Raw genomic sequence first — 25,825 nt, forward strand, 5'->3', positions numbered from 1 at the left:
GCTCCCATCACTCTTCTGACTTTTGAGCAACCAGCAAAGATATTCTGCCTGCACTATCCAACACTTTCTTCTAGCCCATCTAACTGTGGAAATAAACTAATTTACAAATGCAATATATAAGTCATGATATGCATAAAGCGAGCAATGCCAACTATAAAGTACCAAAATGAATCAAAAGGAACTTCACTCCAGCTGAACTAATTAACAAGTAAATCCTCCCCTAAAGAAAGGAAGGCTGTAGATTATAACATTATTGACAGCTGAAGAACATTACATGTCTGTGATAAGAATTATTATTTAAAGAAGTTTTGCAGAACACATAAAAACAGGGTTTCATAACGAATCAAGGACACATAGATACACATTTTCCAGATACTCTGCAAATCACAGTGAATGCTTAAGCTCTGAATTCATAGTAAAATAGATGCTCACTGTGACAGAACAATAGGTCAAAGAACAGCTATGTCATGCCAAACCATGGTCAGAGAAAGATAAGAAAGAAACAAAGGACTGCAGATGCTAGAATCTAGATTAAAAACACTGTGATGCTGGAGGAACTCAGCAGGCCAGGCAGCATCTGTGGAGAGAAGCAGGCGATCAACGTTTCGGGTCAGGACCCTTCTTCAGGACTGAAGATAGGAAAAGGGGAAGCCCAGTATATAGGAGGGAAAAGCAGAGCAGTGATAGGTGGACAAAAGAGGGGAAGCAGGGTGGGCACAGGGTGGCGATAGGTAGATGCAGGTAAGAGATAGTGATAGGCAGGTGGGGGGGAGGAGGGGAGAGCAGATCCACCAGGGGATGAGTCAAAGGTAAGGAGAGAGAGCAAAAAAAGATGGGAGGGTAGAAAATAGAGAAAGGGAAGAAGAGAAAAAGCATTGTGGGGTGGGGGGTTGTGGGGTGGGGGTTGTTGGGGATTACTTAAAGTGGGAGAATTCAATGTTCATGCCATTAGGCTGCAAGGTTCCAAGACGGAAAATGAGGTGCTGTTCCTCCAGTTTGCACTTGGAATTCTCCTGGCAGTGGAGCAGGCCGAGGACTGACATGTGTGAGTGTGTGGGAGGGGGAGTTGAAGTGACTGGCAACGGGGAGATGCAGGTTATGGCATGAACATTAAATTCTCCCACTTTAAGTAATTCCCACACCATCCCATCACAATTCCCATCACAAGAACATGAGACAAAGGAGAAGTAGGCCATTCAGCCCATCGAGTCTGCTCTGCTACCTCGCCATGAGCTAAACTATTCCCATCTAGCCCGAATTCCCGGCCTTTTCCCCATATCCCTTGATACCTTGACCGATTAGATACCTATCAATCTCCTTAAATACCCCCAATGATTGGGCCTCCACAGTTGTATGTGGCAACAAATTCCACAAATCCACAACCCTCTGGCTAAAGAAATTTCTTCTCATTTCTGTTCTAAACGGGTACCCTCTAATTCTAAGACTGTGCCCTCTAGTCCTGGACTCACCCACCAAGGGAAACAGCTTAGCCACATCTGCTCTGTCCAGTCCTTTCAACATTCGAAATGTTTCTATGAGGTCCCCTCTCATTCTTCTGTACTCCAGTGAGTACAGTCCAAGAGCCGACAAACGCTCATCATAAGCCAGCCCTTTCATTCCGGGAATCATCCTCGTAAATCTTTTCTGAACCCTCTCCAACATCAGTACATCCTAAGGGGCCCAAAACTGCACACAGTATTCCAAATGAGGCCTCACCAGTGCCCCATAGAGCCTCATCAACACTTCCTTACTTTTATACATTATACCTCTCGAAACGAATGCCAACACAGCATTTGCTTTTCTTACCGCCAATCCAACCTGGTGGTTAACCTTTAAGGTATCCTGTACGAGGACCCCCAAGTCCCTTTGCACTTCTGTACTTTGAATTTTCCCCCCATCTAAATAATTGTTACATACAAGCTTTTAATTATTTTTTAACTAATGATTTATATCTCTTGAGTTGCTGGTTCATCAGTCTAGGATTGCTTATCCATTATGCTGTTTTACCCTCAGATGCCATAATGAGATAGCAGATAGGGCTAAGTAGTGCTGAGCAGGGCTAAGAATCTCAAGAGCCTTTATGAGATCTAACACACGCACTCACCTTCAGGAATTACAGGGCCCAGACAAGGTCATCGACTATGTGGGTCACGTATTGTTATTCACCAGCAACCTTTTTCAAGGAATACAATTTGGCAGTACTTGAGTTGTTTTAAAAGATTGACTTTGGATATTGTAACAATAGGGTGTTTGGAATGCTATATATGCAGTTCAACAAGCAAAAGCTTTGTAGGAAGCTGCATTTGTTAAAGATATTGTTTTGGGGGTGTAAAGTAAGTGGTCTTTTTTTGTTTGGACTTTGATTTGATAGCAATTCTTAATGGTGACAGAGCTCCCCAAGAATCTTTATTTAACAATCAAGTTATAATCTAACAATTGTTAGCCAAAAATATAACCCAGGTTTACTAAATGTACGCTCCACCAGATCAGACAGCTGAACCTTCTTGCTAGACTTTCTAAATCTCCGAACTCTTTTGAATCTGTGTTAGGCTAGGCTAGGACAAATCCATATTTGGTGGTATCTTGCATGTGACCTGTGCCCTTTTGACATCTTTTGTCTAACATTACATTCATTTTCTCTGTACCTTCACATATTTTTCAGCATACATGCATTTAGTTTATCTTTTAACAATCTCAAGGGAATCTTGCTGAGTTCAGCAATTCATCTGAGTTAATAGAGTATCAAAAAACTGGGGTGTCTTGGGTAAATTGGTGTCTCCTTTGCTCTATTTACAGGTCTGCTTGTTTCATCATAAATGGTCACTAACCTTGCACTTTTAACTATGATTGCAAAACTGCTATGTGCCCTGCAAAGCTTTCTGCAGTGAAAAGTAAGCCCTCTCTGATATCTGGTCTAAACACATGATGGTTTTATCTATCAATAGGTGGGTACAGTCAATGAACTTTGTTTAAGGGAGATTGATGTATTAATATATGATGCCTGCTTCAAATATTCAAATGAGTTTTTTCCCTTTCATTTCTTTTGGTTGTTAGAATTCTCTTTGTGATCCTTTGCAGATAAAACCACCTCAGCTGCTGGAATTTGAGGCAAGTACCTCACCAAATGAGTGGAAGCACCAGATGGAGAAATTCTAAGAAAGCTAGTTCTGAGAAAGGGTCCCTGACCTGAAACATTCACTGATTTCTTCCTCCCCAGATGTGGCTTGATTGGCTGCGTTCTTCCAGCATTTTCTGTTTTCATTTCACATTCCAGCACCTGCAGTTTTATTTGTTTATCAGTGGGAAAAATTCTCTCTATTGAGTCCGCAAATGCTAATAAACAGCAAAAAAACAAAAAATGAAGATGCCATGATATCTGTTTGGTAACTGAGGTGGAGAACTTAATTAATCAATGTGAAACTGAAAAAGCCTTTGAGAATCAATCCAGTATTCTGCACATTGCAATGATGTACAGATTGAGGCTCTTCAGAAGGTATCAGGGAAATAGGGAGACATTGGTGTTGGTATTGGTTTATTAGTGTCACTTGTACTGAGGTACAGTGAAAAACTTGACTTGCATACCAATCGTACAGGTCAATTCATTACAGTGCAATTACATTGAGTTAGTACAGAGTGCATTGATGTAGTACAGGTAAGGACAATAACAGTGCAGAGTAGTGTCACAGCTACAGAGAAAGTGCAGTGCAAGGTCACAAGGTAGATCGTGAGGTCAGAGTCCATCTCATCGTATAAGGGAACTGTTCAATCGTCTTAGCACAGTGGGATGGAAACTGTCCTTAAGCCTGGTGGTATGTGCCCTCAGGCTCCCTTATTATCTACCTGATGGGAGAGATGACCCGGGTGTGTGGGGTCTTTGATTATGCTGGCTGCTTCACCAAGGCAGTGAGAGGTATAGACAGAGTCCAAGGATGGGAGGCTGGTTTCTGTGACGTGCTGGGCTGTGTCCACAACTCTCTGCAGTTTCTTGCTGTCCTGGGCAGAGCAGTTGCCGTACCGAGCTGTGATGCATCCAGATAGGATACTTTCTATGGTGCATCGATAAAAGTTGGTGAGTGTCAAAGGGGACATACCAAATTTCTTTAGCCTCCTGAGGAAGTAGAGGCGCTGGTGAACTTTCTGGGCCGTGGCATCTATGTGATTTGACCAGGACAGGCTATTGGTGATGTTCACTCCCAGGAACTTGAAGCTCTCAACCCTCTTGACCTCAGCACCATTGATGTAGAGAGGTGCATGTACACTGCCCTCTTTCCTGAAGTCAACGACCAGCTCTTTTGTTTTGTTGACATTGAGGGAAAGGTTGTTGTCATGACACCATTCTACTAAGCTCTCTATCTCCTTCCTGTACCCCGACTCATCGTTGTTTGTGATACGGCCTACAACGGTGGTATCATCTACAAACTTGTAGATGGAGTTGGAGCAGAATCTGGCCACACAGTCATGAGTATAAAGAGAGTAGAGGGCTGAGGACACAGCCTTGTGGGGCACCAGTGTTGAGAATAATTGTACTGGAGATATTGCTGCCTATCCTCACTGATTGTGGTCTGTTGGTCAGAAAGTCAAGGATCCAGTTACAGAGGAAAGTGTTGAGTCCAGGTCTCGGAGTCTGGTGACGAGTTTGCTTGGGATTATAGTATTGAAAGCATTGCTACATACTTGACTGAACTCAGTTCAGGCTGCCAATTATGAGTTCAGAGATCTTCAGAATTTAGATAATTCTGTAGGGTTTGGAATCCTGTTGGGTTTTGGAATTATCTAAGGCTAGAGTTCTTGGATAACCAACAACACAATTCAGATCATGCAGTCAAACAGAAATGCAAATGAGTGGCTACAGTGTAAAGTGTGCAAATATTACAGCAAATGGCATGAAAGCCTGAAGGAGAAATGCTCAGCTTATGGATAAACACGCCACAAGCATTAAAAATGTGAATCACTTTTCACCCTAGTGCAGAAGCAGGAAGACTAGCACCAAGCAAGGCAGTATAAAGCAGCAAGGCCAGTTCACAATGTCAGAGTATGATGAGGCCATACTCAAGACAATGAACTCTGAAAATGAGGAAATGGAACAATTCAGCAGAGAACAGAAGAAACAGAATTACAAGTATAGTTAATCAATGGTGTTACAAGTAATATCACTCCTAAAAAAAATTGTAAGGAAGCTTTAATAGATAAAAGTATTAACAAAGTACAATTGTATGACTGTGGTGCCACTACGCAAGACAAGCTGAAAACGAAAAATCAAAATTGCAGAAAAGAGCATTTGTTTCCAACTACCTTCAACATGCCTTTTTTGGAGATATTAGCAGCTGAAGATGCTTCTTGAAATCAACACCACTCCTGAAGAAAAGTATTGAGCTAAGGTTGCTGCAGACCTCTTTACAGTTGAGACACTACCTGGTGACAGTCCAAACATCTCCTGGACTTCATACTGAAGGAGGTATACATATAAGTTCTTAGACTGGAAATGTGCTTTTAAAATTCTATGCTCCTGGCAAAAGTGTTTATATAAAGAAGTAACTAGTTATATGGACACGAATGCACATATATTTATCTTGGTTTATTGGGAAACGAGGAATATAGACTCTTCAATTGTATTGTATGTGGACATCGAAACACAAACAAAATGTAAGGGATGTAGAACCATCCAGCACTGTACAACAGTTATGCAATATTTATAACCATCAAGTAGTTCTGGGTCAGAGGATGTTGCCAAGTTGGAGGATAACAATATTGTTGGCTTGTAAGTAGCTCAGAAATAATTGGATAAAATTGGATAAAATACCTCACTGAGAATCCTCAGAATATGACAATTAGTAATTATTTCAACGAAGAACAGCAACTTGGGACAGCAATACACAGAGCATACGATGGACCTTACTACCGTATGTTTTTAAACGGGACTGTGATTTAAATGGTCTCTTATATTGTGTAAATGGATGACCAGCCTGAGGATATAACTAAGTAAACAGTCTATTTCACCCATCAGACCTTTCATTTTTATACTACTTTGTGGCCAAAGCTCACATCCTTACAATTACTACTGCATACCCCTTTCACCAGTTTCCGAGGCAACAGATTGGTTTACCTGTTCACTCAATTATTTTGCTACTGTTCTTAATCTTAGGCATACTATATGGTTTCCTTCAATCTAACAGGAAACCCTGCTAAAGATGGGGGTAATTATCTAAGTGCTTTCAACAAGCACTCAGCTAATGAATCATGTTGTAGAACTGCTTCATTTAACGCATTCTCAGCTTCCTGATTTATCCCGTTCGATAACAAGTGGGCTGTAACAAGTCTTCACTGTGGCTTTGAAAAGCAGGCAGCCAATGGCATGATATGAGAGACTTCAACCAAGCTGTATTGTAGGGCATCCTCTGTTCTATTCAGACAGCTGAAGCTTTGCTACGTGTTCCATACAGATTAAAAGTAACACCGCCTATAAAAAAAATGACAACAGAAAAGGCTGTGATAGGTCGCAAAATGTTCAGAAATGGAAATTCAATCATTAATGGCAATAAACTAGCAGAACATTTTAATCTTTTTTACATCAAGTCTTTGCACTTTTATAGTTAATTGACCACCTTTTCATTATTGAAAACTAGCAGATGGATTTTGACAACAGCCTATGTGGCAAGGAACATAAAGTTTGGCCTAAAAGGAGAAACAAGCAGCTAAATGGGAGACTCTTCTGGGAGGATACAAGACAGCAATTTGGCCAAAGGATGCAGATGTTGTACACTGAGGAAGTCAAGAGGTGATGGGGTGACAAAGCCAAGGGGTCTGGTGAAGCCACATTGTAATGAATGGTAACACAACATTTATATTTAGCGATGGCATAAAGAGAATGCAACAGCATTCTTCAAGAGTCATGACTTTGCATTGCTGATTGTTCAGATATCTGCCAGCAAAGCCTGAACATATTCTCTTTCACCACGGGTCAATGTGCGAGGTAGATATTGTAATGGCTGTGAACGGCAAAAGTGGAAGATGTGAACAACAGGAGCATCTGGAGGCCAGCAAGAGGTTGAGAAGTAGTGAATGTTAAGCTATATTAGGTCGCGGTGTCCCATGGGGAAAGAAGCTCCAGAGCTGGGGTTAGTAGAAGAAAGCCCATTATGAATAGCCCAAGTCAAAATCATCTCTTGGCCATCTCAGAACGATGGGGCTATTCACAAACCTTGACTAAGCTAGTCAGAGGAAGAGTCTGTAATCTGTTTGAACCATGAGATCCAGTTCACAGGAGTTTCAGGGGATCAGCTGGGCCATTAGAAGAGTCCACAAACAAGAGAAGCAAAAGGCTCACACAACTTGCTTAAGATTGATCAAGTCTGGTGCAGACTTTACTGAGATGAGACTGCATGAGTTCTGGGAGAAACTCAACATCCACACAACTTGAGTTTACATCATTACTGAATGGACGGAAGTGCAAATGAGTTGAATGCTTTAAGAGATGACAGGACTGCAATATGGAGACAGATTAATAGATCTGACAATCCTGTGAAAGATGTCACAGTGCTTATGAACCCATAACATCAACCCAATGCAGCAAAGTCAAAGTGCAACAGAATAGCCTGGAAACAGTCCTGGCCAACATGGACAAAGTAGTATATAACTAACTTCTGGAGTAGTTAATAAACCATTAGCCTCTCTGTTAGGTTTTTGTGAACTATTTACATATTGATGAACACCATCTTCACATTAAATATGTATTCACAGATGTGAAAATGATTATACTGAAGTGACCTTCTCAGGTAAAAGTGCCTCCAGCACAATTTCAAAAAAAATGGAGCAGAGAAATTGTGCCTGGTGTTCTAGCCAATATTTATGCCTCCATCAACATCACTGCAACAGATTAACTTATTGTGATCATATTGTCTCATTCGCAGTATTCAAACTGCTGCTGCTCCTTTCTACAACAGTGAAAAGGCTAAAAGATACTACATTAACTCTACAGCTTTTAAAAATGTTCTGAAAAGTCACCATAAGTCCAAGACCTCCTTTAAATCCAAGAATAACAATACAAAACATTAGAAGCTGGGTTACCCAGGACCTGGATCTTCAACTCAGTTTATTGTGTAATACTGGTTCCTGTTCTAATATCAGGGCAACAGAAGCAAGCATGAGGCCATTAAAATAATTATATTCGACAGCTGTTCCAAGAGTGGTTCACTGAAGACCTATGTCACTAAACTACAATGGAGACCAAACCAGATCTGCCTACTTAACAGAGTTAGGATCTTCTCCTGTGGTACCTCCTTTAAACCTTTCTACACTTAGAATCAGAAGGTCTGAAAGACTACATGATACAGTTAATGCTGGGCACCATCATCTCCTCTTAAAGCTTGGAGTTAAAAATGAAATTAAGGCACAGCGACAGTTAGGTACAATACCACCAGTCAAGCTGCTAATGGGAGATGAGGAGGTTCAATCCACGGTTCGTGCTGAAAAATCCTCAACGCTGGCTGGAACACCTCAATCTAATTCTTCAAATAGAGACTTGAGCTGTCTCCTGTTGTATACATGTTTCTACAAATATACCTGGTTTTCAAACTTAGAAATGTACCAACTAGTCTTCTGTCCTGCAAGCTGCAACATTTAAACAACAAATACAACATAAGCTAATAATTTACATGTGGCTCAAAACTCCATATATTTGCATTTTTAAAAATATGCATTAAAGTGCCCATTTTGAAGTGATTGCATGCACTTTTAGCAGATGTCACATCGACAGGGAAATTGGACTGGGCGCTTCAGGCTGTCACTCTTACATAGGTTTCATTTGCTATTTTATTTCCCACATATGGTGATGTCAGTGGGTATGGCTCTTTTCAATAGTTTAATGATGGACATTTGATCAAAAAATCTCAATCTGTACATTCACAATAAATTGAGTACAAGACACATGGTAGACAATGCGATTTTAAAATGTCTTCCTCTGGATTTTCTTAATTTTCAAGAAGACCCTCCAGTGAAAATTTTATTTATTATAATACGGGCCAACCCATCTCTGTAAAATCCAAAGTTTCTGGGGAAAAGTAAATGTTTCACAGAACCCTCAGTCTGTGGCCCACATTCACCACTGCTCATGTTTTGCATCACCTGCAATCATAGGGCACCATCCACTTGCTCTTTGGTCAGAATGTGGAGGGTGTGCGCACGTCAGCAGGAGACTACGCATTTACTTCCCCCTCACTACTCTCCATAGCTGGTGTGACCCACAATGGCTGCCTCTCCAGCAAGCAGCTGTAGTTGGTGAAATGTGCACAGCAGCCTTCAAGAAGTGCAGACCATGATAATGATTACTAAAAGCTCAAATCTGTAGCAGTGGTAGTTCTTATCATCTGCTAAACCAAAAGATCCTACCTGCTACACTGATTATTTTGCAGTATGGCCAAGCCCGAACCATCTCTTAAGTGAAGATTTTGAAATTTGAAGAGCTGGTAAGCATCCATCTTGTAAAAGAAGCATCTTTTCTACCTGTGCCAACAATTGCAGGCATTTTCCTTTGTGGGTTCTTGCTGCTCTCTTACCAGGAATCTTTCATTCTGTGACCCATCCACTCCATGAATTAAGTGCCTATAGTGAAAATACTTACCCAGCACTTCTTCATCTGGTGGTTTTCAAATCGGTTTCAATTTAATCCTTGAATAGCTTTTGACCAGTAATGGCTTCAGAATCAAAATGGTACTCAAGTTTCCTTTCAGTACTCACAATATTTCATACACAAGATTGAAAGAACATCTGGCCAGCTGCTAGTAGGTTTTGAAGATGACAGTGTCAGAAAATCTATTTGGTTACTCAGTCTTTACTCTCAGTATTCCTGGATCATGGTGCTGCAAACAATTCAGTGGACAGAGGCTCAAAGCTGTGTAAAGGCACCTGCCATAACATATGCAAGAATCTCTAAGAGGAAAATAAATCACTTCAAGTCTGACCCATACCCAATGATAGAAAGAGTCCGTAAAATAAAAACAGGAAGTTAACTCATTTGGATTGCAGCTCAGATTCTAATGACCAATTCAGAGATCATGTCTAACCCAAAGACTGATGCTGGAAGTGGGGTTGATGACACCTCACAGTCGACAGTCTCTTCAGACACATCTTCAGATGGTCATTCTGCACCACTTTTCATCTGTCAGCTTTCTCATTCAGAACTGTTGTTATCCTCACAGCCCATGTACCAGGAATTGCCCACACACCAGCATGAACAAATTTTAAAACTGCATGTTAGCATTAATCAGAGAATTTAAAAAGTTGCACCAAGACGAATACTTTGGCAGATCCAAGAAATGAGAGTTATCACCAGAGATTAAAACACAACAAATATAAAATAGGGGTTAGAGAAAAGAGAAAGGAAAATGAGACATACCATAAATACCTACCTGGCCCTAAAGTATAAGAATTAAACTGTACCACATTCTAAAAGAACTCTAATGCTCAATTATCAGTGAGTAGGAAGTCTGTATGACTTGAAGGTGGTTGGATTTATGCCATGAAGCGAAAGTCAAGGAACTTATTCATGAAGTGTCCAGTGGCCTTGAAAACAGTTTCAAGGCTCTCTAGGCTGATGCTATCACTGGAAGTGTCTATCCACCAAATGATTTCAAAGCACGTCAACATTCAGCTAAGCTGCATTGAAAGCTTAATGCTTAGGAATAACACAGTAATTATAAAAAGCAATTCTGAAGACAACGCAGAGTAGAACTTATCCAAACCACGAAAATGTAACTAAGACCCCACTAGTTTTTACAGTGGTAACTTACAAGCTTAAATAGCAGTCAATATGTCTTTAATAAACTGTCTGACAGCCAAAACAAAGCAAATAACCACAAGCTATCAGGCATTAGTAAACTGTTGCATGTAAACACACTGCAAATTTTTTTTATACTTTTGTAATTATTGCAATGTTAAAAACTTAAGCTCAGTACAATAAAACAATTACAGATGCAAGTCAATTTATCAGTTTAGATAATTATACATTCTGAAAATACAACAGGCATTAGAACAGCCAGAAATAATCTAGCTACTCATTTCTTCTTTTGTAATAAGAAAGAAGATATTGTTTAATACTTAAACACAAGAAAGAAGTTTCAATTGTTTTGCTGAAACCAAATAACCTTGGACAATTTAACTGAGGTACTAGTTAAATCAAAATGAGGTAAATTTTCTTAGCTTATCAACAACATTGAAAAAGGAGTAACAGCGTCAAATAGATATGCTCTGCAATAACATATACTTCCTGTATAAACTTCAAAACATCTGACCATAATCAGGAATTTAATAAGACAAATGGACAATAAACCTCCTCAATTCTATTCTTGGTGGAGAATAATTATAAAAGCAGTTATAATGCCATTGAAAACAACTAAAGGTTTAAACACTGTGACAGAGGACACAAGTCGTTCATAAATTGAATAATCTTTTGTTAAAAAAGCTGAAGTCAAGTTCGCCAAACAAGAAAGGAACAAAAAACTTCATTGTTACAAGTATTAGGTTTTGACTTGGACTTTCTCCATTGCTTTGTGGGGCTTTCCAGAAATTGGCAGAAGACTAACAAGAACAGCATGCTCTCCTGATGAGGAATAGGTTTTATCCCGGATCATAATACGACAGTTATAATTAGGTAGAATTTTGGCATCTGTCACAGATTTAAAAAACTGATTAGCACTCAGTGAAAAGATCCATTGGCTTATTGAACAATTTTGTTTAGAAAGACAAGAGACTACAGATGCTGGAATCTGGAACAAGAAACAGAATGCCAGAAGAACTCCGCGGGTCAAGCAGCATCTGTGGAGGCAAAGGGGTAAGTTGACATTTTGGGTCAAGACCCTGCATTGGGACCAAGAGGAAAGATTGCCAGTATATAACAGTAAGGAGGAGGTGTGGAACAGAGGCTAGTAGGCAATGGGTGGAACCAGATGAGGGGTGGGGGAGGTTTGCTGATGATGGGCGAATGGAAAGGACTAGGAAAGATGAATGAAGGGAGAAAAAACCTAGATGAACAAGTGAGTGGGTGTGGGAGGAGATCACCAGGGGTGTGGGTTACCTGAAATTGGGTTGTAAGCTACCCAAGTGGAATACATGTTATTCTTGCAATTTCCGTTTGGCCTCTCTGTAGAAGGCCGAGGGCAGACAGGTTGGTGTGGAAGTGGGAAGGAGAGTTAAAATGACATACAACCTGAAGCTTGAGATCTTGGCCATCAGTGGAGAAAAAAAGAATTTGAGCTATGTCAAACAGGAATAGGAACCTAAAAGCTTGATTGCCTGCTTACCAGGTCTTAGTGTCGCTCGGTTTTAAGATATGAACATCACTTGGGCAATTAGAAGAGTAACTTGAACAGCTCGTGGATTCCAGTCTCCTTGCTGGAGACTGGAATCCAATAGTTTCTTCCCCAGAAATATCTGTTCCTCTATTACCACCATTGGGAAGAAGGGGATTGAGCTTTTTGATCTATGCAGGTGGTTTTCATTACTTGTTTTCACAATACCGCCATCAGTATTACCATCATTTGTACCAATCGCCCTTCAAAGTCAAATTGTGCAGAGTGCACATACAGCTTTTCCCTTATCAATACACATCATGTTCTACAAAACAGGATAAAAACAGAAACAAAGTCAATTGTGCAACTGTTTCTGTAATGTAGAGGTGACAGTATCGATACACAAAAAATAAAATCACAATCACTGACAGAACTAGAAAGTCACTCAAGGTTTGGGAAAGTATTTAACTGGGGGAGGGCAAATTACGATGGTATTGGGGCAAGAACTTGGGAGCATAAACTGAGAACAGATATTCTCTGATAAATGATCCGCAGAAATGTGGAGGTTGTTTAGGGACCACGTACATGGGGTCCTAGATAGGTTTGTCCCGATGAGACAAGGAAAGGACGGTAGGGTGAAGGAACCATGGTTAACAAAAGAGGTGCAAGGTTTAGTCAAAAGAAGGAAGCATATTTAAGGTTTAGGAAGCAAAAATCAGATGTGGCTCTTGAGAGTTATAAGGTAGCCAGGAAGGAGCTTAAGAAGGGACTTAGGAGAACTAGAAAGGGACATGAGAAAGCCTTTGCAGGTAGGGTTAAGGAAAACCCTAAGGCATTCTACACATTTGAGGAACAAGGGGATGACTAGGGTGAGGGTAAGACCGCTCAGGGATAAGGGGGGAAAAATGTGTCTGGAGGCAAAGGAGGTAGGGGACGTCCCGAATGAATATTTTGCTTCAGTGTTCACCGAGGAGAGGGACTTAGATGAAGGGGAGGTGAGGAACAAGATGACGACTAGGGTGAGGGCAAGACCACTCAGGGATAAAAGGGGGGGAGGGGGAATGTGTCTGGAGGTGAAGGAGTTAGGGGAGGTTCTCTCAACATTGATAAAACCCCACTGTAAAAACATTTTCTGTAAACACTCAGCAGTTCAGGCAGCATCCACGGAGAGAGAATCAGATTTAATAGTTTAATTTAATGACCTTTCAGCAGAAGTCTTACCCAGTCGTAAGGCATGGGGGAAAGAAACTCCACTGACAAAAAATAAACTTAAACCAAAAAAAATTCTTATCAAATCCTAGATATGAAAAAAAACTTGCTCCTAACTGGGCCATAAACTGTTAATGCGAGTAGGAATAATCTCATCACTGTCCTAAAGTTGTAGCTTTGCCCGTACACCAAGAGCACTCCAACCTGCTAGCTGATCATGTGTGCTTTGCCAGTGAAATATAATTATGTGAAAGCAGATTATGTTTCACATTATTTATACAAAGTAACTGTTCCTGCAATCTCTTATTTATCTGCTGCTCCTGCACGCATCTGCTCTCGCTGCTAATCTCCAGAATCACTCCTACCCCCATCAAATTTGGGCTAGTGAACCTTCAAGAAAACCTTATCCAAGTGATCTCCTCAAAAATTCATGATCAGAGCCAACTACTGTCACCCAGCACAATGGTTCAATCAGAAATTTTCCATTGTCTCCTGGGGGTGGGGGTGGGCAGCAAAAAAAAGGCAATTTGGAATGTTTCTTTCCTCTGGGCATGATTCACAGATCCCTCACTTCCCGGAGTTTAGACTCAGGCTGTTTGCATAGGTAACAGAATGATGGGAGTGGGGGAAAGAACAAGATCCTACCCATCTCATCATGTCAGCCCAGTCTCTCATGTAATAAAACTTGTTCTTTCAGCAAAGTCCTTGGGGTCTCCATGTCCTTTGCCCGTGGCCTCACCCTGTGGCATGAGAATTTTTTTGGAAATGAATTTGCAAGCCGGAATACTTTTAGAAATCCTTTTAATTACTGAAGTTCCATTGGAGACAAAATGACTACATGGAATTTTTGAGGAAAACCAGGAGGGCTCTGTACGTCCTGGCTAAAATGTATCAAATGAAAATGGCCATTGATCTCATTGCACCTTCCACCTTGGCACACTGCAGCCCTTGGAACTCAATAGTGAATTGAACAACTTCAGATAACCAGCCTTTCCTGTTTGTCATAGCACTGGTCAGTTCTGATGCAAGATCGTGTACCTGTAACACTAACTCAGAGTTTCTCTTTCCACAGATGCTATCTGACCTGCTGACCATTTCCAGAGCTTCCTGTTTTAAATTTGTGAAATATAGCTAGATGTTGAAGGCAGACAGAGCGTTTCGTCTTGGAGGAGAATCCCAAACTAGGGGTCACTGTTGCCCACTTAAAACAGAAATAAAATGTGCTTTTTTCTTCCTCAGGAGGGTCACAGGTCTTTGGAGCTCCAGTCTTTGAACAACTTTTAGGGATAGATTGAGATAGATTGATAGAAAGAGGGTGGACTTGCAGATAGACAGGGAGGCAACCACAGAGCTGAGGTTGCAATCAACTGTGATCTTATTGAGGTGTCTATTCCTAATTCATTGTTTTATACAAAAATAGAAACACAACTATAAATCCTCACCCTCAAAGTCACACTGTGTTTTCCTCTGAGAACTATCGTTGTTTTTCTGTCGACTGTGACTCCTCCCAGATATTTTCTTACCTGCAAGCAGCAAGTTTTATAAATAAAAAGTTCTTAGCACATGTCACTATCCTTTACCAATGCAATTTACTGAAACCATTAAGCTCCAGAGTCATTTAGAGAGCTTTTGTCCGAAAAGTCATTATTGTAACACCGAATATGGATGTGGACACCCACAAATAAAGGAGGACTATCATTAGGCAGTGAACCAGTTTGATTCCATTACTTTGCCAGAGAATATCAGCAAGTAGTAGTGACAGATGGTCATTACAGGGAGGTAGGTCATTCACCCTAAATGAATTCATCCATCTACATAGAACCTGGAGCTTCAGCAATTCAAGAACAAAAAACTGTAGGAGGATAGAAATCTGAAAGAGGGAAAATACCAGAATTATTCATCAGGTTAAGCAGCATCTGTGAAAAGGGAAACAGGGAAAGGTTATCTAGTCAAAACATTAATGCTGATTATCTCTCCACAGGTTGTGCTTTTACTCCTAGTTTCAGTAGATATTCTTCATGCAGCAAAACTTGAACAACATTCAGGCATGAGTTATACAAGTAGCAAATAGCAGTCACACCACCAAACTGCAAGATAATGACCATCTCCAATGACAGAGAGAGTCTAACCACCTAGATATTCAACTGTATTATAATCATCAAGACTCCCGGGAACCCAAGGGCGGGAGGGAAGAGAGAAAAACAAGGTAGCAGTGACCAGAAACATCTGAGCCAGCTGCGGAGATGCTGTGGCTATGAGAGCAGAGGTGGACATCCTGCAGCGACTGACTTGCCTCCTGACACCCCAAGGACTTTTAACCCTCTATAGAGGAATTTATATAATAAAATATTCTTCACTTGTCTGAATGAGTGCGGCACTCATCATCACTCTAAAAGCTCATCATCATCCGGGACAAAGCAGCCTGTTTGACTGGCACCCTTCTCACCACCCTCAGCATTCATTCCCTCTACCACCTGCACTCGGAGGCTGGAGTGTGTACCGTTTACAAAATGCCATTACTTGCATAAACTGCTCCAACAGCTTCTCCCAAACCCACAATCGCCACCACTAAGGGCAACATGCAAGGAAAAACCACCACCTGCAAGCTAGCATCCAGGTTACAGACCACCCCAAAACATATCACCGTTCATTCATCACTGTTGGGTTTAAATCCTGCAGCTCCCTACCCAGCAGCATTGTAGGAATACCTTCAGCAGAAGGACTGCAGTGGTTCAAGATGGCAGCTCACCACTACCTTCTCAAAAGCAACCAAATAATAAATTGAACTGCTTTTGTCAATTCCTATATCCATATAGTTAATTTCACAATAAACTTTTACAAAGTTTTCCAACATATAATTCCCAGATTCCAAGAAGTCTGTATTGCAATAAGGCCATAAGATACAGGAGCAGAATTGGGCTGTTTGGCCCATCGAGTCCACTCCACCATTTAATCACAGCTGCTATTTTTTCCCCCCGATTCCATTCTGCCTTCTCCCCGTAATCTTTTCACCAATTAAAAATCTATCAATCTCTGCCTTAAAAAAACACCCAATGAATTGACCTCCAAAGCCCTCTGTGGCAACAAATCCCACAGATTCACCGCCCTCTGGCTGAAGAAGTTCCTCCTCATCTCAGTTCTAAAGGGACATCTCTTTATTCTGAGGCTGTGCCCTCGGATCCTAGACTCTCCTACTAATGGAAACATCCTCTCCATGTCCACTCTATCCAGGCCTTTCAAAATTTGTTAAGTTTCAATGAGATCCCCCCTCATCCTTCTGAACTCCGAGTACAGGCCCAGAGCTATCAAACGCTCTTCATACATTAAGCTTTTCATTCCCTGGATCATTCTTGTGAACTTCCACTGGACCCTCTCCAGGGTCAGCACATTTTTCCTTTGATACTGGGCCCAGAATTGCTCTCACTATTCCAAATACGGTCTGACAAATGCCTTAAATTCCTCAGAGTACATCCTTGCATTAATATTCTAGTCCTCTCAAAATGAATGTAACATTGTATTTTGCCTTCCTTACCACCAACTCAACCTGCAAGTTAACCTCAAGGGAATCCTGAAGTAGGACTCTCAAGTCCTGTGCACCTCCGATTTCTGAATTCTCTCCCCACTTAGAAAATAGTCTACACCTTTATTCTTCCTACCAAAGCGCATAACCCCACACTTCCTTACGCTGTATCCCATCTGCCACTTCTTTGTCCAATCTCCTAACCTTTCCAAGTCCTTCTGCAGACACCCTGCCTCCGCAACACTACCTGTCCCTCCATCTATCTTGGTGTCGTCTGCAAACTTGGCCACATTGTCACCAGTTCCTTCATCCAGAAAATTAACATATGAAGTGAAAAGTTACAGTCCCAACACGGACCTCTGCAGAACTCCACTTGTCAACAGCAGCCATCCTGAATGGACCCCTTTATCTCACTCTCTACCTTCTGCCAGTCAGCCAAATCTTCTATCCACACTAGCACCTTGCTTCTAACATCATGGGCTCTTATCTTGTTTTGCAGCCTTATGTGGGGCACCTTCTCTGTGGCCTTGTGAAAATTCAAGTAAATAACATCCACTGACTCCTTTGTCTAACCTGCTTGTTACCTCCTCAAAGAATTCTAACAGATTTGTCAGGCATAATCTCCCCCTAATGGAACAGTACTGATTTTGCCTTATTTTATCATGTACTTCCAAGTACTATGAAATTTCATCCTTTAACATGGACTCTAAAATCTTACCAACCATTGAGGCCATGATATAGAAACAATGGTGTCACTTACTTAATTTCACCACACTTTTCCAGAATGCAGTCATTGAAACCCATGCCCTTGTGAGATAAAATGCAAATCATAAGAGCCGTAATAGACCTCAATTTGCAAAATGAAACAAACTGGAAGCCAAAATCTCATTAACTTAGTTAATGCCTGTGTATTGGCATACCATATGGGAAGCCAGGTATCTTCAAAACATTGCAGCACTCAGATGTCAGTGATGGCCGAGCTGAAGAGTGTTGATAGAATTACTCATCTATCAGTGAGCTACAGATTGGGGGTGGGGAGGAAGAAAGAAGAACAGGCTTCTATTTACAACCAGGTCCATATTCAGAAATCAGTGAACAGCTGGAAGGCTGCAAGAGTGCAAGACCATCAAACAAAAATGCTTCTTTTTTTCTCCTGCAACTCTTGCCGAGTAATTTACACAAGCAGTGTGTACCCCAATCTGTAGAGAAATGTAACCACAGCAATGACCCAAGAAGCCATCCCAAGAAAGCTAGACAGCAGAGCCTCATTCGGTGAGCAGCTCACAACCTCCGGTATGGTTTGTATGATCACCACAGCAGAAGTCGGATTAAAAATGCTAGTGGATCTCCTGAGATGTCAGTCATAAGAGCAAACCAAAGTGAAATCAAAACTCTGGTGCTGAACTCTGGAAATTCACATTGGGACCTTCATTAAGTTATCTCACAAATGGGTCATAACAAGAGCATGAATTGCATTTGTTTTATTATTCGAAGTTCAATTAATCCACGTTTTCATGCTGGACAAATGGCAGAAAAAGCCTTAGAAGTCAAATCATTTTGTGCTCAAGATGAGAGAGCTCCAGCATGAAGTTTTTGGAATCAAACCCAAAAGATCTACTTTAAGTGGAATTTCTCTAACAGGAACTGTATAAATGTTAGTGAATAAGAAACAAATCAAACAAATGAAACTTCAAAGTCAGGGTAACCAATACCACCAAGGAAGAACCATTGTATTGTCCCTCATGAAATCTAATCATAACTGTAATTTCTTTTCTTTCAATTCATATGATAAACTTAATTTTGCATTCTCAATACTTACAAATAAGAAAAAAAAAGTCTACAAAAAGAACCTCACCCTGAACACCAATCTTCCTTTTTTTCTGTGGACTCCGGCAACTAGAACTGTCAGTTTTCCTTTTCATTACTAAAAACAAAATCCAATGAATCAAAATCAGATTTCAAGTCCAGCAGTATTTTTGTTTTCTTAAACGAGCATAAATTGTTCCTTCCCAGTCTTGCAGCCACGCAAAACATTTAACATGATTGTTCTGCCATATCACGTGAAGTGGACTTGCACATTAACAGGTCTTTACATGGCTCAAGTTTGATACTTCATACAGAAATGTTTCTTCAATAACCTGGAGATTAGTATTCACTTACTCTAGAAGCATTAGATTTCCCTCTCAGCATTTTCAAGTGGCCACCTCCATCTCTTTTAAATAATCCACAGTCATTTTGTTTTAATAGCTATATACCGGGAATGTGTTATATACAAAGAAACAAAGCGCAAGCACATGGGTGGCACGGTGGGTAGAGCCGCAGCCTCACAGTGCCAAAGACCCTGGGTCAATCCTGACCTTGGGTTCTGTTTGTGTGCAGTTTGCACTGCGGCTGCATGGGTTTCCTCCGAGTGCTCCAGTTCCCTCCCATATCCCAAAGACATGCTGACTGGTACGTTAAATGACCTCTGTAAATTGTCCCTAGTGTGTAGCTGAGTGCTGGGATCTGGGGGTGGGGTGGGGGGGGTCGTTAATCAATGAGAATGTGGGGAAAATTTTAAAAGAAAGTGGGATGAATGTAGGGTTAGTGTAAATAGGTGATTGATGGTCACTGCGGACTCGGTGGGCTTGAAGGACTTGTTTCCATGCTGTACTCTCTATGACTCAGGAGTCATACACTCCCTTCCCCCTTGTGCAGCCAAGCAGTCAGGGTTATCCAAACACTGTTTGGAGTTGTCTCATTTGTTTTAACACATCACCCAAGTAGCTAAATGCTTAACTTCTTATCAACATAGCTGTTGTTGGAAATTTAGCTAAGAAGAATCCAAATTGGAATTCAAACATGAAATGATTGAAAAGTTAGAAAATTACAGAAGGTTTTTTCATCAAGAGATCAGATGCTGTAAAATGCATGGAGGAAGAGTTGAGCAGATGTTATACAATGCCAGACTTGAATTTATCCAATATGTCTCAATAAAATGTACAGTTTCAGTTGTGATTCTTTCCTTGGAGCGAGGGAAGAACAAAAAGTCAGTATTCTGTGTAATTAATAAGTATGCTGGAGTATCCTGGAGATAACCAGTGACTTATTCATTACATCTTAATCATAAGAAAGACCCAAGTGATTAGTCAGTTTCTCATACCCTTAAATCCCAGTTTAACAATGTGTTGCTTAAACTGCAGTGCATCAGTTTGGTCACTGGCCTTCTCACTTAATATATTCAGAGAAGGATCTCTTCTCACATTCTTACTTTTATCTTCAATGGGTTCCTTCCCCAAAACAGTGTCATCTTCCTTATTTGGTCCAATTTCAGCAGCATCTAGAGAAATGTTGTTTTCCTCGATTTTCTTTTGATCAAGTTCTCCCTCAAGTGTAACTATGCCAGTTAATCTATCAGAGCCTTCTGATGCATTTAAAGCCATGTAAATTTCTATTTCCTGGTTTGCACAGGTTTTCTATCTCATTTTCTTCTATTGCTCTTGCTCTGACTTCACTGGACAGTTGGACTGCATCAACACCACACACTTTTTGTGGCATTTCTCCCAGAATTTTTTCCTGATTATAACCAGGAACAAGACTGGGAGTGGAATTCCTCTTTTCAGATACTTCCATGACATTCTGATGAGTCACAAGTGGCTCACTGTTTAATGTGGGTTGCATCTCCATCTGATTTACAATACAATTTTGAATGCTTGTCTCACTGCTACTTTGGATCTTGTGTACGGCTGTTGGCAATTCTGCCTGGCTTTCAGGTTGATTTCCCTGTGATAATTTACAGTTGCAATGAATGCCAAGCACACCAGATGCAACCAGCCAAGCATTAATGCAGCAATATACTTTCTTTTCTTGTTGTTTTCCCTTCTTAGTAGTGCTGTTCTTATTGCTATGTCCCTGCAAGGGAGCACAATTCTCTTCTCCCCTGTACCTACTTTCTTTTATCTCCAGCACCTTGGTACTGTTTTCATTAGACTCATCACTGTTTGCATTCTGTGAAGCTTTTTGTTGCGTTTCCTCATTCACTCTCACAATGGAATGAGTGAACCGTTCAGACTCTGCACCTACTACGGGCAGCCTCTCATGTGAATTTGACTTTGATATCTCAGCAAGTAGATTCAGAATTTCAACATGTCCAAGCACCTTTACATCAGTAGATACATCACAACCACAGTCCTCGGGCAGGTCAACTTCATTAACCTTTTCTGGCACTTGTATAGCTCCACAAAAATTCAAAGCAGTTTCTTCAATGTTTGGCAATTTACTCTCACAAGTCCCTCGTTGCAGATTATTATGCTTGCAAGCCAACATTCCAGTGTTACCAGAGGCACATGGAGGAAGAGCAGGATTCCAGAAATTCAGCAAAGTTTCAATTGCCATCTCAACTGAATGCAATAGCCCATCAAGATCCTGAGTTTCCTTGTCAAAAGACAATAAAGCATATTGACCATCAACCTCAAAAGGCAAGCAACTTCGTCAGAAAACCAGCTTTGTCTTATGTTCTCCGAGGGCAGGTGGTAATGCAGAATCAGTAGAAGAGTCATCATCTTTAGTTAGATCAATTGAAAAATTGGCTGGGTCATTTGAATCACTGGACAATTGACCAATGGTTTTGTCAAATGAACTTTCCAACGCTGGCTGCATATGTACCATTCTACGAGATTCAGTTACAGAGTGACATTGACTGCTTTCCAGGTTAGAGGGAGGTACACACATCATTGGTCCATTTTTATCCATGACAGCAGTGTTACATTCTTCAGCTGGACTTATTTTGTCACTCAAACGGGATTCTACAGTTACTGATCCTTTAGGTGCAGATGAATTGTTCACCTCATCACTAGCGAGAATAGTTGAACCAGTGGTTGGGTTATTGAGATCCACAAGAGAACTTGCCTGAACAGATCCCCACTGTCCTGCATCATCTCCGAGTGAAAAAACTCCAGTGATACAGATCTCCGGTTTAACTCCCACATCAGCTTGAGCCACATTAATAGCCCCACTTTTATCCGACCTTTCACTGTGTAGCAACTCCAGAGAGTTTATCGATTCCTTGTCAGGACACAGAATTATATTTTTACAACCATGTGTGTCTTGTGAGGCAGCTTCCAGGGCAGAGGCCAGAAATCTTTTGGGAGGCGGGACTATTATTCACAGCCAATTTTCCTGAACCTCACACAATGTGGGATCAGTGTGGGAAATGTAAATTCTGTATCCGAAGTTAGGTTCCTCCTTTTCCATTTAATTCAAAAGATGAAGACAAGACTCTGGGTGGAGACTGCCCAATGAGTACTGGTGATGATTGGCACAATTTTTCTGCTGCTGACTACATTCACCTACAGTTGATGAGCCATGACCCAACATGTCTTCACGGTGCTGCCCAGCCGAGCCTGACAGATTAGCATCTGATGATGCCAAATATTTAGACACCTCCAACATCGAGGTTGGCATTTCCACAACTGTATTAGAGGTTTCAACTTGGCCTCCAATTAGCTTTACTGGGATATCCTTTTCATAAGTTAATGTTGAAGGAGGGGTGTAAACTGTGCTACTTTCCATAGTTTGGCAATTATGCATAACCACCGAAGGTGGAACAACAAGTAGAAGACCTGCTGTGCTCTGCTTCCCACAGTCATCTCTGGATGAGAGCTGAACAGATGAGGATTTAGAATTTTCATTGTTGAAACCAAGAGGGGGAGGATTGGAACCTGAAAAAACCATGTCAACTGATTGCTTCCCTTCATCTTTAGATTCTTCTCTGAATGTAGAGCACAACATATTCGTCGAATGTGGAACATCCGAAGGTGGCAGGACATTCTGATCACCATTAGGACGCAGACTCTCAGCTCCAACTGAAGATACAGTCACGGTCTGTTGGGTGACCATATCTGAGCTATTTGATGAAACACCAAAGTTGCCATGTCCAGCTGACAAAGGAGATACCTGGGAGGCTAAAGGATCCTTTGAACTTATGTTAGAAATTGAAAAGTCACTTCCTGGGCCAGTCACATTGTGTTGAGCTTTCAAACTCAAGGATGACATTGGAGAAGTTACTGTACATTGTTCATTCACAGTTGCAGGGGGATAAATGAAGTGAATATTTTGAACACTTTGTTGTCTGTGTAAACTTGGCTTATGTGGAAGAGGATGCACAAATGGTGCAATGGGAATATTTCTCTGCACACTTATCCTTGGAGCAGATAGCTGAGAACTTGTAGTGTTTTTCTTTTCAAACAATTTTTCAGAAGTTGAAACAGCACTGCTCTGTTGACCACTTCCTAATTTATGATGCAGCTGGGCATCTTCGACCTGCGAGTTCTTCAGTTTATTTACGTCCATAGTCGAAAAAGTATTTGAGTTTTGCTGCAAATTTCTCCAGTCATGGGACATTGGAGTCACACGTGCAAGCACCATTCTCTTCTGCCCATTTGAATTTGGAAGCGAGAAACAATTAGTAATATTATGCTGTCCATTTTGCTGTGAACTCAAGCTAACCGATGATCCAGCCCATTCAGAAGAGTCACCTCTTGCTCGTTCTCCATATACATGTGCAGGAACAGATGCATAGTTTGTTGGGGCTGGCCAAATTCTATGGAAAACTTGGGCAGGTGTGGCACCAGCTACAGTTGAAGGTACTTTGCTCTGATCTTGAAAAGCATCCTCCTTTCTAAAGGCACTTTGAATTTGTATCTGGTCATTACATCTCAAAAAGTCATTTGCTGTCAGATTTAGCGCTGAGTTACGATTTCCTTGGGAATCCAAAACATTTAACTGTCCTTGACCCTCTGAAATTTGAGGAACACTTCCACTTGTAGGGGCAATTGATATTAGTGTTTTTGATGACTGTCCTACATTATGATTCTGAACCACTGGATTATAAGATTGCATCATTCTAGCAGGATGAACACCATGGACATTATTAACAGTTTGAGCCATTTGGCCAGCAGTCGTCATCCACGCAACTCCATTTAGAGCAAGCCGTTGGACTTCTTTATTGGTCACTGCACTGCCTTTGTGTTGTAATGTAATCTGCTTTCTTCCTGGAGCTGGAATTGTTTGACACATTGGCTGTGAAATAGTCTTATACACAAAAGTGTTTTGTGTTTGTAAGCTGGCTTCATTACTGGAATGAACTTGCAGAGGCTTGTACACTTGTGCCTTGTACACTTGTGCCTGTGCTGTTGGCTGAACTGTCCCAATCATTTGGTTGAAGGCTTGAAAGGCAACCGTGGCAGGTTTAGTACCAGTGGCATACTGAGTGTGTGGAGGTGTTGGATGTACAAGTGCTCTACTTGCAACAGCGGATTCATCAGGAATTGACTTCGATGTCGTATATGGCGGTGGTGGCCCCTTCGAGCAATCGTAAATCCCTCTCTCACTGTGATTCCGAGCAAGAGGCTTCATGTTTCCTTGCAGTCAAATCATAATCGGCCACTGGCTGGTTAATGCCCTCAGCACAAAACTCGACTAGTTGCTACACCACATGAACGTAGGAATTCTGAAAAAATTAAAAAAGGGAAGATAAAACATCAAGAATTTAAAGCACACCCCATTACAAATATCAAGTGTAAAGTAATGCATTTCATTGACGATATAGTGAAAGGTGATATTAAAGTGTACAGTTTTAAGAGGAATGCGGGAAGAAGCATGACTACGTCTTTAACAGTGACAAGACAAATTGTAAAAAGCACACAGCTACCTGGGCTTTTTTAAAAGGACAGAGTACAAAGAGAAACCATTCTAAGTCACTGGTTAGGTCTGGATGACAACTTGCTTTTATTTAGCATCTTCACTGCAGTTAAAGTGATATACTACAGATGTTAAAAACCCAAGAAGAAATCATTGCTTGGTCCACAACTATTCATAATGTACATCAATGATTTGGATTTGAGAACTGAATTTCTGATGAAGGGTCTCAGACCTGAAAAGTTAACTCTGTTTACCTTTCTACAGATGCTGCCTAGCCTGCTGAGCATTTCTAGTATTTTTTATTTTTATTTTATATAATATTTTTAAGTTTGCCAATAACACTCAACTGGGCAGAATTGAAAGTTGCGAGGAGGATATAAGAGGCAAATACATGGCAAATAAAATATGAGTATATGTGAAATTATCCACTTTGGTGGGTAAAAAAGAATTTCTTTTAAAATAGCGATACATTGAGAGATGTTGAACAAAAGGGGATCTGGGCATCCTTGTACACCAGTCACCGAAAGCCAACAAGCAGACAAAACAAGCAGTTAAGACAGTAAATGGTATGTTGCAAGAACATAGGAACATGGATGTCTTATTACAATTATACAGGGCCTTAATGGTTTTGGTCCCTTTACTAAAGAAACAATATACTTGACATGGAAAGAGTGCATCAAAAGTTCACCAAACTGAATGCTAGTATAGCAGGATTATTGTATGAGGAGATATTGAATCAATTAGGCCTGTATTCACCAGAGTTTAGATGAATGAAGAGTACAAAATCCTAGCAGGGTTCGACAGGGCTGCACGTTCCCCTGGTTGGAGGTTCTAGGCTACGGAATCAGAGTCTCAGGAGAGGAAGGAAATGAGGAGAAATTTCTTCACTGAGAGTGCTATTCAATTTTCACCTTCGATTATTTAAGTTAAAAAAAAGCTCATTGGGTCAAACATCCTAACTTTTTGTTCTGCTTTAAAATATTGCATATTTCTTATTTCTGGTTTAATTTCTTCATGTTTCTTGTTCTCCACCCAGAACATCAAAAAACACAATTTCTGAATAATATTCTCTCTTCCCTTGTTTGCTTTATACAGTGGCATGCAAAAGTTTGGGCACCCCTGGTCAAAATTCCTG

At 40.8% G+C, this 25,825-nt stretch overlaps 1 protein-coding gene across 5 annotated transcripts in view; it reads right to left on the reverse strand.

The window, feature by feature from the left end:
• Positions 1-5,248: 5,248 nt before the first annotated feature.
• LOC127578637 (uncharacterized) overlaps positions 5,249-25,825 on the reverse strand; it is a 45,227-nt gene continuing 24,650 nt past the window's right edge. For 2 of the 5 annotated variants that reach the window (XM_052030835.1, XM_052030832.1), the window contains exons 2-4: positions 20,261-24,499; positions 18,866-18,934; positions 5,249-6,457 (exon numbers count right to left, since the gene is read on the reverse strand). In XM_052030835.1, the coding sequence (XP_051886795.1) occupies positions 20,404-21,384 (981 nt within the window). In that variant the 5' untranslated portion in view covers positions 21,385-24,499 and the 3' untranslated portion in view covers positions 5,249-6,457; positions 18,866-18,934; positions 20,261-20,403. Of the gene's footprint in view, positions 6,458-14,932; positions 15,014-18,670; positions 24,500-25,825 lie in introns of those variants that run through there. The other 3 variants (XM_052030833.1, XM_052030834.1, XM_052030830.1) reach the window with 3 other exon arrangements.

This window comes from Pristis pectinata, chromosome 15, assembly GCF_009764475.1.
Source record: "Pristis pectinata isolate sPriPec2 chromosome 15, sPriPec2.1.pri, whole genome shotgun sequence".
In the NCBI taxonomy this organism is placed as follows: Eukaryota; Metazoa; Chordata; class Chondrichthyes; order Rhinopristiformes; family Pristidae; genus Pristis; species Pristis pectinata.